This window comes from Piliocolobus tephrosceles, chromosome 1 (genome assembly GCF_002776525.5).
Source record: "Piliocolobus tephrosceles isolate RC106 chromosome 1, ASM277652v3, whole genome shotgun sequence".
NCBI classification, from domain to species: Eukaryota; Metazoa; Chordata; class Mammalia; order Primates; family Cercopithecidae; genus Piliocolobus; species Piliocolobus tephrosceles.
The window spans coordinates 201,979,130-201,991,536 of NC_045434.1; the positions used below are offsets into that span (position 1 = coordinate 201,979,130).

General features: G+C 52.1%; 1 protein-coding gene across 3 annotated transcripts in view; it reads left to right on the forward strand.

Annotated features, from left to right (window-relative positions):
• Window positions 1-12,407, forward strand: part of KIF17 (kinesin family member 17) — a 59,193-nt gene that overhangs the window by 33,803 nt on the left and 12,983 nt on the right. For all 3 annotated transcript variants that reach the window (XM_023219769.1, XM_023219771.2, XM_023219770.2), the window contains exons 8-11: window positions 363-916; window positions 2,174-2,254; window positions 3,280-3,491; window positions 5,887-6,118. In XM_023219769.1, the coding sequence (XP_023075537.1) occupies window positions 363-916; window positions 2,174-2,254; window positions 3,280-3,491; window positions 5,887-6,118 (1,079 nt within the window). The remainder of the gene's footprint in view (window positions 1-362; window positions 917-2,173; window positions 2,255-3,279; window positions 3,492-5,886; window positions 6,119-12,407) is intronic.

Sequence of the window (12,407 nt, forward strand, 5' to 3'; positions counted from 1 at the left end):
CCAGCACTTTGGGAGGCCGAGGCAGGCGGATCACGAGGTCAGGAGATCGGACCATCCTGGCTAACACGGTGAAACCCCGTCTCTACTAAAACTACAAAAAAATTAGCCAGGCATGGTGGCAGGTGCCTGTAGTCCCAGCTACTGGGGAGGCTGAGGCAGGAGAATGGTATGAACCTGGAAGGTAGAGCTTGCAGTGAGCCGAGATTGCCCCACTGCACTCCAGCCTGGACGACAGAGCGAGACTCCGTCTCAAAAAAAAAAAAAAAAAAAAGAAACGAAACACTGGGCTTGGGGCCGCCTTCTGTGGAAGGGTCTCTCATTCTGATCCTTTAAAAACCTGAAGGAAGTTCTCCATTTTGCAGAGGCTGTCCTGCAGGCGGAAGTCCTCTACAAGGCTGAGGTCATGTCCAGGGCCGAGTTTGCCAGCAGCTCTGAGTACCCGCCTGCTTTCCAGTATGAGACAGTGGTGAAACCCGAGGTCTCCACGACCGACGCTCTGCCCAGTGACGACGTCTCCAAGACTGAGGTTTCCTCCAGGTTTGCGGAGCTGCCCAATGTGGAACCCTCCAGGTCTGGGATTTCTCTGGGCTCCAGTGAGTCATCCTCGCTCGAAGAAACCTCTGTGTCTGAGGCTTTCCCTGGGCCCGAGGAGCCCCCCAACGTGGAGGTCTCCATGCCCACTGTGGAGTCCAGGAAAAGATACTTCCTGGATGAGTGCCTCGGGCAGGAGGCCGCTGGGCACCAGCTGGGGGAACAGAACCACCTCCCGGAAGAGGAGCCGCAGGAGGTGCCCCTGCAGGGGTTACTAGGCCTGCGGGACCCGTTTGCCGAGGTGGAAGCCAAGCTGGCCAGACTCTCCTCCACCGTGGCCAGGACAGACGCACCCCAGGCAGACATCCCCAAGGTCCCCGTGCAGGTAGCTGATGTCATGCCTGGTGCCATCGAACACTGAGCAGGCAGAGCTTGCCCGGGGTCTGGAGCTCACTGTCCACACCTGTTCACACACACGGCCTCTGCTGCCCAAGCCGTGGCTCCACTGTGTCTGCTGTGGCTCTGGCACTGGTGGCTGGTTCAGGGGCACTGGTGTCCAGGGGTTGGGAAAGGAGAAGCTCTGTCTCATGCTCTGTAATTCAATAAGAAAGTTGGGGTCGAGGTGCAAGGTTAGGCCAGGTGGGCACCTGTTCTGCAGATGGGGTGACAGCTGTACAGGGCGTTTGCCCAGTTGCCATGGTTACAGTGAGTGTCCGGGCCTGACGGAGCCTTGGGCAACACTCACTGACTCGTGAGCTCCGTAGTGAGCTGGGTGGGGGGTCTGTGGGAATCCAGCCACCTTTCAGTGACCGTGAGGCTTCTGGGACACTGCTCTTCATCTGGCCCCCTGACCAACATCTCCCTTTTCAACAACCCTCTTGTTTTTAAAAAATGTTCCTTTTGGCCAGGCACATTGGCTCACTCTCGTAATCCCAGAACTTTGGGAGACCGAGGTGGGTGGATCACCTGAGGCCAGGAGTTCAAGACCGGCCTGGCCAACATGGTGAAACCCCATTTCTACTAAAAATATAAAAATTAGCCAGGTGTGGTGGCGTGCACCTGTAATCCCAGCTACTCAGGAGGCTGAGGCAGGAGGATCACTTGAACCTGGGAGACGGAGATTGCAGTGAGTCAAGATCACACCACTGTGCTCCAGCCTGGGTGACAGAGTGAGACTCCATCTCAAAGAAAAAAAAGAGTCCTATTTTCTTCTCTTTTTGTTCTCTGCTTTCTTTTCCTTTCCTGTGTGTGTGTGTGTGGTTGTGTGTGTGTGTCTGTGTGTGTATTTAGAGAGAGAGATCCCAGGTCTACCACTTCCTTGGTGTGTGACCTTTCTGGGCTCGGTTTCCTCATCTGTAAAACGAGGATGCTTCAGAGGAGTGGATGCAGGCAATGCTCCTGGCACACAGCAGGAGCCCACCACACGCCCTGACCTCAGCCCTTGTCCCGTTTCCTCTCTTCCCTGTTCTCTCCCTCATCTCTTCCCCCACTTTGTGCTCCTTCTCTCAGGAGTGACAGGCAGGGGAGGGTGGGGGGTGGTGGGAGGCCTTGGGGAGTTGAAGTGAGGCCAGGGGTAAGGGAGTAGAGGATGGTTCTGGCCCAAATCAGCCTTCTTCCTCCCCCATCCCCTCTCTCCTCCCAGGCCCCCGTGCTGACAGACCTGCTGGAGCCCAGGGATGCCAGACCCAAAGCCGAGGCGGCTGATGACTTCCCGCCCAGGCCTGTGAGTACCTCCCTCGGCCTCCGTGTTGGGGACAGGGTTCTCTTCAACTTCCTGGGAAACTGCAGCTTGTCTTCTCCCTCCCTGCGCCTCAGTTTCCTCATCCATAAGCTGAGAACAACAACCCCAGCCTTCCCCGGGCTTGTGGCCCATGGCCCGTGACCAGGCAGTATGCAGTGGGAGGAACCATCATCTTCTTATGGAGTGAAAGAGGCCTGTTGTTCTAGATGGTGGCTTTCAAACCTTCCTCAGCCTTGGTGCCCTTTGTGTAAAGCAACTGAGGCCCAGTGTATGTAAAGGACAAGGGCTGCAGGTCGGGGCTGGTAGCCCCTAAGACACCACCAGGGAACCCAGTTTGAACACCCCAGGAGAGCGAGAGGACGCTTTAAATCTCCCCACATTTATAGAGAAGAAGACAATCTAGACTCAAGTGTGGGCTGGGCACAGGGCCTGCAGCAGACTCTCAGCAGGGCGTAGATGGAGCGGCCGGGGCAGCCCTGGCTAGGAAGTGACCCTGAGATGGGACCCAGTCGTGAAGGAGGGACGGGGGGAAGCAGCAAGCAGAGGGGACAGCAAGTGCCCAGGTCCTATGGCTGGAAAGACCTTGACTTTCTCAGCGATGGAAAAGGAGGCCAGGGTGGTGGGGAGGCCGTGGAGGCAGGGAGCTGGCAGAGAGGAAAGTGGACTTTGCTGCTAACGCGACGGGAAGTCACGCGGGGCTCATCGGGAACGGGCTGTGATCAGTTTCTATTTTAAGATGGCCCTGGCTGCCTGTGGAGACTGGATTGTGGGAGGTGAGAGAGAAAGCTGGGAGCTTTCCTCCCAGCGTGGGGGTGTCAGTGGGAATAGCGGCAGTAAGAACTCAACAGGGCGTGTTTTTGTGTCACTGGTGTCCCTGAGCTGGAGGTGATCTGTCGGGGCTGCAGCAGGCAGAAAGGCCCCATCTGGGACTGAGCCGCCTGGGAGACGTCGGGCGTGGGGGAGGGGGTGGCCTTCCCACCTCCACCTGGGTTTCTCTTTACACTCAGGAGGCAGAACTGGCCTCCGAAGTCGCCTTGGAGGTGGTGCCGACAGCAGAGCCTGGCGTGTGGTTGGAGACTGAGGCCCCAGTGTCCGTGGTGGCTCAGCCTCAGTCCCTGCCGGCCACAGGCAGTGTGAGGAGGGAGAGCGTGGGCACGGATGTGGCCGTGCTGACTGATGAATCGCTGCCCGTCGTGGACCAGCAGCAGGTGCTGGCCCGGTAAGCAGCAGAGCATGGGGCCAGCGGGACCCCACGGTGGGGTGGGAAGGGGCCACGTTCCAGGATGGAGGTGGGGGTGCCATAGCTTCCTCCCAGCTCTCCCTTCTAATGTGGCAGGGCGGCCCTGATTCCTCTCCAGGCACAGTGGGGACTGGGCGGGCAGGGCTTTGCTCTGGAAGCCACACAGGCTGCCACCAGCATCCCTTGTCAGGCCTGCTGGCCTTCAGGTTTCAGGAATCCCGGGGCAGAGTGTCGCAGGCTTTTCTCCCATCCCAGCCAAGCCCTCAGCCCCCTGGCCTCCAGTGCCCTCCCTGATGTGATACCCGCTCACCCACAGGACAAGTCATCCCCAGGCACTTTCTGAGACCGTCTGGGGAGCTGGCCTTTCCTCACTTGCCGTGTGACTTTGTTAGGTTGCTTCACTTTTCTGAGCCTCGGCTCTCACTTCTGTTAAAGATGTCAGCCCGACCTCCATGCCACAGTCATCCAGGGGTTCAATGGGGGAGACCCAGTCCCAGAGGCCACAGTTCAAAGACTAACTGAATGACTCCTGAGTGCTGGGCATAGGACGCAAGGATGAGCAAGCTGCTGCCCCAGTCCCAAGGGCCCACAGGCCAGGGCAGGGAACAGGCAGAGCCAAGAGGGTCCTGTTCTCTAGCAGTTCCCAGCCTGCCTCCTCCACTAGCTCTGCCATCTCGGGCCAACTTGAAACCTCTCTATGCCTTCGCTGCGCATCTTCAGAATGGGCGATATCAGTAGTCTCAGTGTGAGAAGCTTGTGGTGAGGGTCAAAACGAGGCATTGCCTGCAATGTGGCAGCCCCGCGCCAGGCACGCAGTAAACACTTGGCACGTGTCCTGGCTATTTTCACAGTGTCCTGTGGAGGGAAGGCTGGGGTGGGGGGGCGCTTCACAGAAGTGGAGACACCTGCATAAGGTTTGCTGCAGGGGTGGCATCCTAGAGAAAGGGCACAGCATCTGCAAAGGTGGGACCAGGCCTGGGCATTTGGAGACGTGCAAACAGTGAGTGAAAGCTGGAGTGAACGGGGGAGGGGTGCAGGGGAGCTGGAGGGAGGACCCTGTGTGCCCTCCTTGGGTGCTTGGGCTCCACCCACAGCAGGATTTTTTTGTTTCTTTTTCTTTTTCTTTTTTTTTTTGAGACGGAGCCTTGCTCTATCACCCAGGCTGACTGGAGTGCAGTGGCATGATCTCAGCTCACTGCGACCTCTGCCTCCTGGGTTCAAGCCATTCTCGTGCCTCAGTCTCCCAAGTAGCTGGGATTACAGGTGTGCACCACCACACCTGGCTAATTTTTATATTGTTAGTAGAAATGGGGTTTAACCACGTTGGCTAGGCTGGTCTCAAACTCCTAACCTCAAGTGATTCGCCTGCCTAGGCCTCCCAAAGTGCTGGGATTACAGGCGTGAGCCACTGCACCCAGCCCCACAGCAGGATTTTAAACAGAGCAGTGACATGGACGTGGTTCCTTTTGCACTGGCTGCCATGGAGCCTGAAGTGGTTAGAGCCTGGCTGCTCGGGTTGCAAAGTTCCATTTTTTTTCATGAGCATGATCCTCTCCTCCTTTTGTGAATCCTTATCAAGCCTCTGGGCTACTCACTCCCTTTGGAAAGAGGCAGAGTTTGAAAAATTTTTGTGTTGCTTCATTAGACAGTGGGAGGTGGAAATTCCCATAAGCTTTTCTCTATAGTTATTTAAAATTTGTATCTTTTTTTTTTTTTGCATTGGTGCATTTTTATTGATTTTTAAAAATTTATTTTATTTTATTTTTTGGTAGAGATGGAGTCTCTCCATGTTGCCCAGGCTGGTCTCAAACTCCCGGGCTCAAGCAGTCTACCTGCCTCAGCCTCCCCAAGTGTTGGGATTATAGGCGTGAGCCACTGCACCCAGCCTAAAATTTGTACGTTTAAAGGACAAAACTCTAACCATTTTTGAGCATTTTGGACATAATAGTCTTAACAATGTATTGTGCGTGTCCCTGCCTGATTAAATATTGTGCATTGAATGCTTTGAACATTTTTCACAACTCAGGGTTCTTCTCATCATGCCAATGGCCTCAGACACAGAATGCATCTGCTCAGCTGCAGGGAGCACCAGCGTGGGAAGTCCGCAGGTCAGGGGTGGGTTAGCTGAGTCCACAGGAAGATTCCCGCCCTGACCCACCACTGTGGTTGAATGCACAGGCAGGGAGTTGGGCAGAAGTCCTGGTTGTGACCCTGAGCAAGCAGCGTCCTGTCGCCGAGCCTCGGTTTCCCTCTCTGTGAAGTGGGGTTGTTGGAAGGATTTGGTGGGCTCACGCGTAGCCTGGAGCCTGCTGGATGGCACGTGCTCAGTGACGGGCAGATATTTTCTTGTTTGCTTTTTCCTCTGCGCCGGCAGTCTGCAGCTGTTGGAGCAGCAGGTGGTGGGTGGAGAGCAGGCCAAGAACAAGGACCTGAAGGAGAAGCACAAGCGGCGTAAGCGCTACGCAGACGAGCGCAGGAAGCAGCTGGTGGCTGCCCTGCAGAACTCGGATGAAGACAGCGGGGACTGGGTGCTGCTCAATGTCTACGACTCCATCCAGGAGGAAGTCCGGGCCAAGAGCAAGCTGCTGGAGAAGATGCAGAGGAAGGTGAGGCCCAGGTGCAGCCCCCCATGCCCAGCTGTCCAGAGATGGGTGAGACCCCCATCCAGGCATCCCTACACCTTGTGGGAAGCCAGGCAGCCCTCTACACTTTACACAGCAGGCATGCATGCATTTATTATTTATTTTCAGAGACAGGGTCTCTCTGTGTCGCCCAGGCTGGAGTGCAGTGGTACAATCAGCTCACTGCAGCCTCCACCTCCCAGAATCGAGCCATCTTCCCTGTCTCAGTCTCCTGAGTAGCTGAGACTACAGGTGTGCACCACCACACCTGGCTACTTTATGAAATTTTTTGGACAGTCAGGGTCTCACCATATTGCCCAGGCTGGAAAGCACTTATTAAGTGCCTGCAGTGTGGTACACACTGTTCTGATGCTGGCAGGCAGAGCATTCACAGTGACAGATGTGTCCCTGTCACTGTGGAGCTTGTCTCCCAGTGTGTGTGTTGTGTGTGTGTACATGCATGTATGTGTGTGCGCGTGTGGGTGTGTGTGTGTAAGAAATAACACAGCAGAGAAATAAGCAAGAGAATATCGAGGAGTGGTCAGTACTGTGAAGAGAATACCAGAGCGAGACAACTCCGTTTTTGTTTTTATTTTTGTAGATGATTAAGTGCACACATTACAAATGCACAACTTGATTCATTTCTATAAAGTGCTTTCCACAAAGCATGCCCATGAAACAAGCACCCAGACTGGGAACCTCAGAAGGACCTGGGCTACCACAGGTCGGGGACAGGGACGTTCTCCTGGAGGTAGAGACTTCTGGGAGAACTGAGAGAGAGAGAACCAGCCCTGGGTGGCGTGAGGAGGAGCACTGGGATGGAGCCTGAAGCAGGAGAGAGGTCAGCGTGTTCTAGGAGCAGAGAGTGGGCAGATGCAGCTGGAGAAAGGGAGTGAGGCCGGAGTCAGGGAGAGTGCGATTCTGCCCGCGGTGAGAGTTACATGCGCTGCCTTTGGAGCTTTCTCTGTGCTGTCTGGGTTTCCTGATCCTCATGATGGCTCCTTGGCCATCTTCAGGGTCCTCCCCACTCCTCCCTGCCCCCACCACCATCCTGGCAGCCAAAGGATCTTGCCGAGCATAAAACTTTTTGCCTCTTTGGGCTGGTTGCGGTGGCTCTCACCTGTAATCCCAGCACTTTGGGAGGCTGAGACGGGCGGATCACCAGAGGTCAGGAGTTCAAGACCAGCCTAGCCAACATGGTGAAACGCTGTCTCTACTAAAAAAAAATACAAAAATTAGTCCGGCCTAGTGAGGCACGCTGTAATCCCAGCTACTCAGGAGGCTGAGGCAGGAGAATCACTTGACTCTGGGAGGTGGAGATTGCAGTGAGCTGACATCGCACCACTGCGCTCCAGCCTGGGCAACAGAGCGACACTCTGTCTCAAAAGCAAAACAACAAAACAAAACCTTTTTGCCTCTTTAACCTCCTTAGTTTTTTATTTTTTTGGCTTTTTTCTTTTGAGACAGAGTCTCACTCCGTCACCCAGGCTGGAGTGCAGTGGCATGATCTCGGCTCACTGCAAGCTCTGCCTCCTGGACGCCATTATCCTGCCTCAGCCTCCCGAGTAGCTGGCACTACAGGTGCCCGCTACCACACCCGGCTAATTTTTTGTATTTTTAGTAGAGACAGGGTTTCACCATGTTAGCCAGGATGGTCTCGATCTCCTGACCTTGTGATCTGTCTGCCTGGGCCTCCCAAAGTACTGGGATTACAGGTGTGAGCCACCATGCCTGGCCCTTCTTGGCTATTTTTATGTTTTTTCTTAATGCTTAATGCTCCTTGTTATATTTCCAGTTGAATTCATTCTCACGTAAATATCTTGAATTAGGTCTACATTTCTAGTATTTTTTCCTTTCTTTTCATTAATGTCCTATTTCGTATCTTGATTTTTTTGTCCCTTTCTCAGTTTTTTGATTTTGGATTAGAAATGTTCATACCTGTGACTGCCTGTTTAAGAACATTTTATTCAAATGTATTCTAATTGGGGTTATTTTTTAGTTTTTAGTTTTAAGAGTCTCATTCTGTCACCCAGGCTGAAGTGCAGTGGCACGAGCATAGCTCACTATAACCTTGAACCCTTGGGCTCAAACAATCCTCCCGCCTCAGCCTCCCAAACTGCTGGGGTAGGTGTGAGCCACTGCATCCGGCCTTGTGTTACATTTTTAATCTGCTGGCTAGGTTCTGTGAGCTTGTGCTTTCGGGGAGAATTTTCTTCACTGAAATGTTTTGATTTTTATTTTCTGTTTCTTCTAGTAGCTTTGGTTAGACACATCTGTTCTTTCCTTCTTTTCTATTTACTGTGTGATGTCTTGTTTTTCTGGACTATCAATAACAGCTGAAGGCAGAGATGAAGTCTGGGGTGGTATCTTAGGTTTTTTCATTCAATAGCACACTCTTCTCTTTGTATAGTGAAGTGTAGTTTTAAATAGAACTCTAGGCCGAGCACGGTGGCTCATGCCTGTAATTCTAGCACTTTGGAAGGCTGAGGTGGGCGAATTGCTTGAGCCTGGGAGGTGGAGGTTGCAGTGAGTGGAGACTGTGACATTGCACTCCAGCCTGGACAGCAGCATGAAACCCTGTCTCAAATCAATCAATCAATCAATCAATCTCTGATTTGTTTCCTATTACTGTGTTAACAAATTACTATACATTTATTTACTCAATATACACAAACATACCATCTCACAGTTCTGTGGGTCAAAGTCTGGGTACAGTGGGGCTGGCTTCTGCTTAGAATTCCACGAGGCTGAAACCAAGGTGTTAGTGGGGCTGGACTTCCTTCAGGAGATTCTAGGGGAAGAATCCTTGTCCACACTCATTTCAGGTGTTGGCAGAATTTAGTTCGATGAGGTGGTTTGCGGGGCTGAAGCCCTCATCTTTTTGCTGACTGTTGGCCACTCTTGGCTTCTAGACACTGCCTGCACTCCTGGGCTCCCGGACCCCTGCAAAGACAGCCAGGGTGGGGAGCAGTCCCTCTCACGCGTGGAATCTCTCTGACTCCACTCCTGCCTCATCTTTCAGAAACATCTTTTCTACCACATCGCTCCTGCCTGCCTCTCTGCCTTCCTCTGTTGCTTTTGTTTTTATTTTTCATTTTATTTTGAGATAGGGTCTCGCTCTGTTGCCCAGGCTGGAGTGCAGTGGCACAATCATAGCTCACTGCAGCCTTGACCTCCTGGGCTCAAGAAATCCTCCTTCTCAGCCTCCTGAGTAGCCGGGACTACAGGTACGTACCACCACGCCTGGTTAATTTTTTTTTTAAATTATTTTTTGTATTGAAGGGGTCTTGCTATGTTACCTAGGCTGGTCTCAAACTCCTGGGGGTCTTGCTATGTTACCCTGGCTGTCCCAGGCTCAAACGATTCTCTTGCCTCAGCCTCCCAAGTAGCTGGGACGGCAGGCGCGTGCCACTGCACCCAGCTCTAATTGTTTTGTAGAGAAGAGGTTTTGCCATGTTGCCCAGGCTGGTCTGGAACTCCTAAGTTCAAATGATCTGCCCCCCTCAGCCTCCCAAAGTGCCGGGATTACAGGCATCAGCCACCGAACCCGGCCGCAGTCTTTTTTTTTTTTTTTTTTGGCCAAGGAAGATACCATACTCACAGGCACAAAAATAAGGGGCATAAATCTTGGGGGTGAAAGGAAAGCTTGTTTTTTTTGGTAGTTTTTGTCTTTTGTGGTTTTCTCTTGTTTCTGCAGGACTTTCGGTTTCCACATCAAGGGTGCTTCCCACTTCTTTTTTTTTTTTTTTTTTTTTGAGACAGAGTCTCGCTCTGTGGCCCAGGCTGGAGTGCAGTACCCGGATCTTGGCTCACTGCAAGCTCCGCCTCCCGGGTTTACGCCATTCTCCTGCCTCAGCCTCCAGAGTAGCTGGGACTACAGGCGCCCACCACCTTGCCCGGCTAGTTTTTTCTTTTTTTTTTTTTTCTCTGAGACGGAGTCTCGCTCTGTCACCCAGGCTGGAGTGCAGTGGCGCTATCTCGGCTCACTGCAAGCTCCGCCTCCCAGGTTCACGCCATTCTTCTGCCTCAGCCTCCCGAGTAGCTGGGACTACAGATGCCCGCCACCTCGTCTGGCTAGTTTTTTGTATTTTTTTTTAGTAGAGACAGGGTTTCACTGTGTTAGCCAGGATGGTCTCGATCTCCTGACCTCGTGATCCGCCCGTCTCGGCCTCCCAAAGTGCTGGGATTACAGGCTTGAGCCACCGCGCCTGGCCGATGCTTCCCACTTCTAAATGCAGCACCTTCTGGAGACTAACTCCTCTGGTCCTGCGCACATACTGGTCTCTTCCATCAGTTTCTCATTTTCAGGTTTCAGATCTGTTTTTAGGATTTTCTTGCTCCTTGTGGAGGGACTGCACCCTGCCTTCCATCACCTCATTCCTCCTCGCCCCATGCTGTCCTGGGTGCTCTCTGCTTACCTCCCCATGGGGTGGCTCAGGGGCTGTCTGCTGGACTTGAGGGTTTATCTCTGTACTTCCATGTAATTCAAAGCTTCCAGCGTTCTCTGTCTTCAGGTCATGCTGTAGGCTGGTTAAGGGTGGTTTTATTTTTCTCTCCTGGTTCTTCTGTATGTTTTTTTGGAGGTCTTATGGGAGAGATTCAGACTTAGATGGATCTTTTCATCCTAAGGTACCTAGAGAGCTGGGGTTTTTTGTTTTTTTGTTTTTGTTTTTTTGTATAAGGAAATATGTATGTATGTTTGTGTACACACTGACATGGTTTGGCTGTGCCCCCACGCAAACCTCATCTTGATTTATAGCTCCCATAATTCTCATGTGTTGTGGGAGGGACCCGGTGGGAGATAATTGAATCATGGGGTCCATTTCCCCCATATTGTTTTTGTGGTAGTGAATGAGTCTCATGAGATCTGATGGTTTTAAAAGGGGAAAACCCTTTCGCTTGGTTCTGATTTTCCTTTTGCCTGCCACCATGTAAGACGTGCCTTTCACCTTCCACCGTGATTTTGAGGCTGCCCCAGGCATGTGGAACTGTGAGTGCATTAAACTTCTTTTTCTTTATCAATTACCCAGTGTTGGGTATGTCTTTATGAGCTTTGTGAAAACGGACCAATACGCACACACAAGCACTCAGGCTTCTAGACACTGCCTGCACTCCTGGGCTCCTGGACCCCTGCAAAGACAGCCAGGATGGGGAGCAGTCCCTCTCACACGTGGAATCTCTCTGACTCCACTGCTGCCTCATCTTTCAGAAACATCTTTTCTACCACATCGCTCCTGCCTGCCTCCCTGCCTTCCTCTGTTGCTTTTATTTTTATTTTTCATTTTATTTTAAGATAGGGTCTCTGTGTTGCCCAGAATGGAGTGCAGTGGCACAATCATAGCTCACTGCAGCTCTTTCTTAGATAAAAGTAGCTCTAGTGCACGCTTTCTTCTACCTAGCTTTCCTCACGTAACAACATATAATATCCTGAAGGCCACAGCAGTATGGAAAGATCCTCCTCATTCTTTTTTGTTTTTGAGATGGAATCTCACTCTATTGCCCAAGCTGGAGTGCAGTGGCCCAATCTCAGCTCACTGCAATCTCCACCTCCTGGGTTCAAGAGATGCTCCCACCTCAGCCTCCCGAGCTGGGACTACAGGTGTGCACCACCCATGCCTGGCTAATTTTTCTATTTTTTAGTAGAAATGAGGTTTCACCATGTTGGCCAGACTGGTCTTAAACTCCTGATCTCAGGTGATCCACCCACCTCAGCCTCCCAAAGTGCTGGGATTACAGATGTGAGCCACTACGCCTGGCCTCCTCATTCTCTGACAGCTACATAGCTCTCCATCGTGAGGCTGGATCATTGCTTATTGAGTCAGTCCTCTCTTGATAAACACTTGGGGTGTTTCCAATATCTTGTAATAATAAAGGCTGCTGTAGTAAACAGCCTGTGCATATGACTTCTGTATTCTTGGTAGGTTTCTCTAGAATCTATTCCTCCAACTGGGGATGCTGGAACAAAGGGTAATGCAAGTGTGATTTTGCTCGATGTCACTAGATAGGCCAACTTCTCCTCCATAAGGATTGTATTGTTTGGTATTTCCACTAGCACATATCCATGTGTTTCTCACCAACAGAGTATATTTACAAAAGCCTGGATTTTCTTTTTCTTTTTCTTTTTTTTTTTAGACAGAGTCTCGCTCTGTCGCCCAGGCTGGAGTGCAGTGGCGCCATCTCGGCTCACTGCAAGCTCCACCTCCCGGGTTCACGCCATTCTCCTGCCTCAGCCTCCTGAGTAGCTGGGACTACAGGCGCCTGCCACCACGCCCGG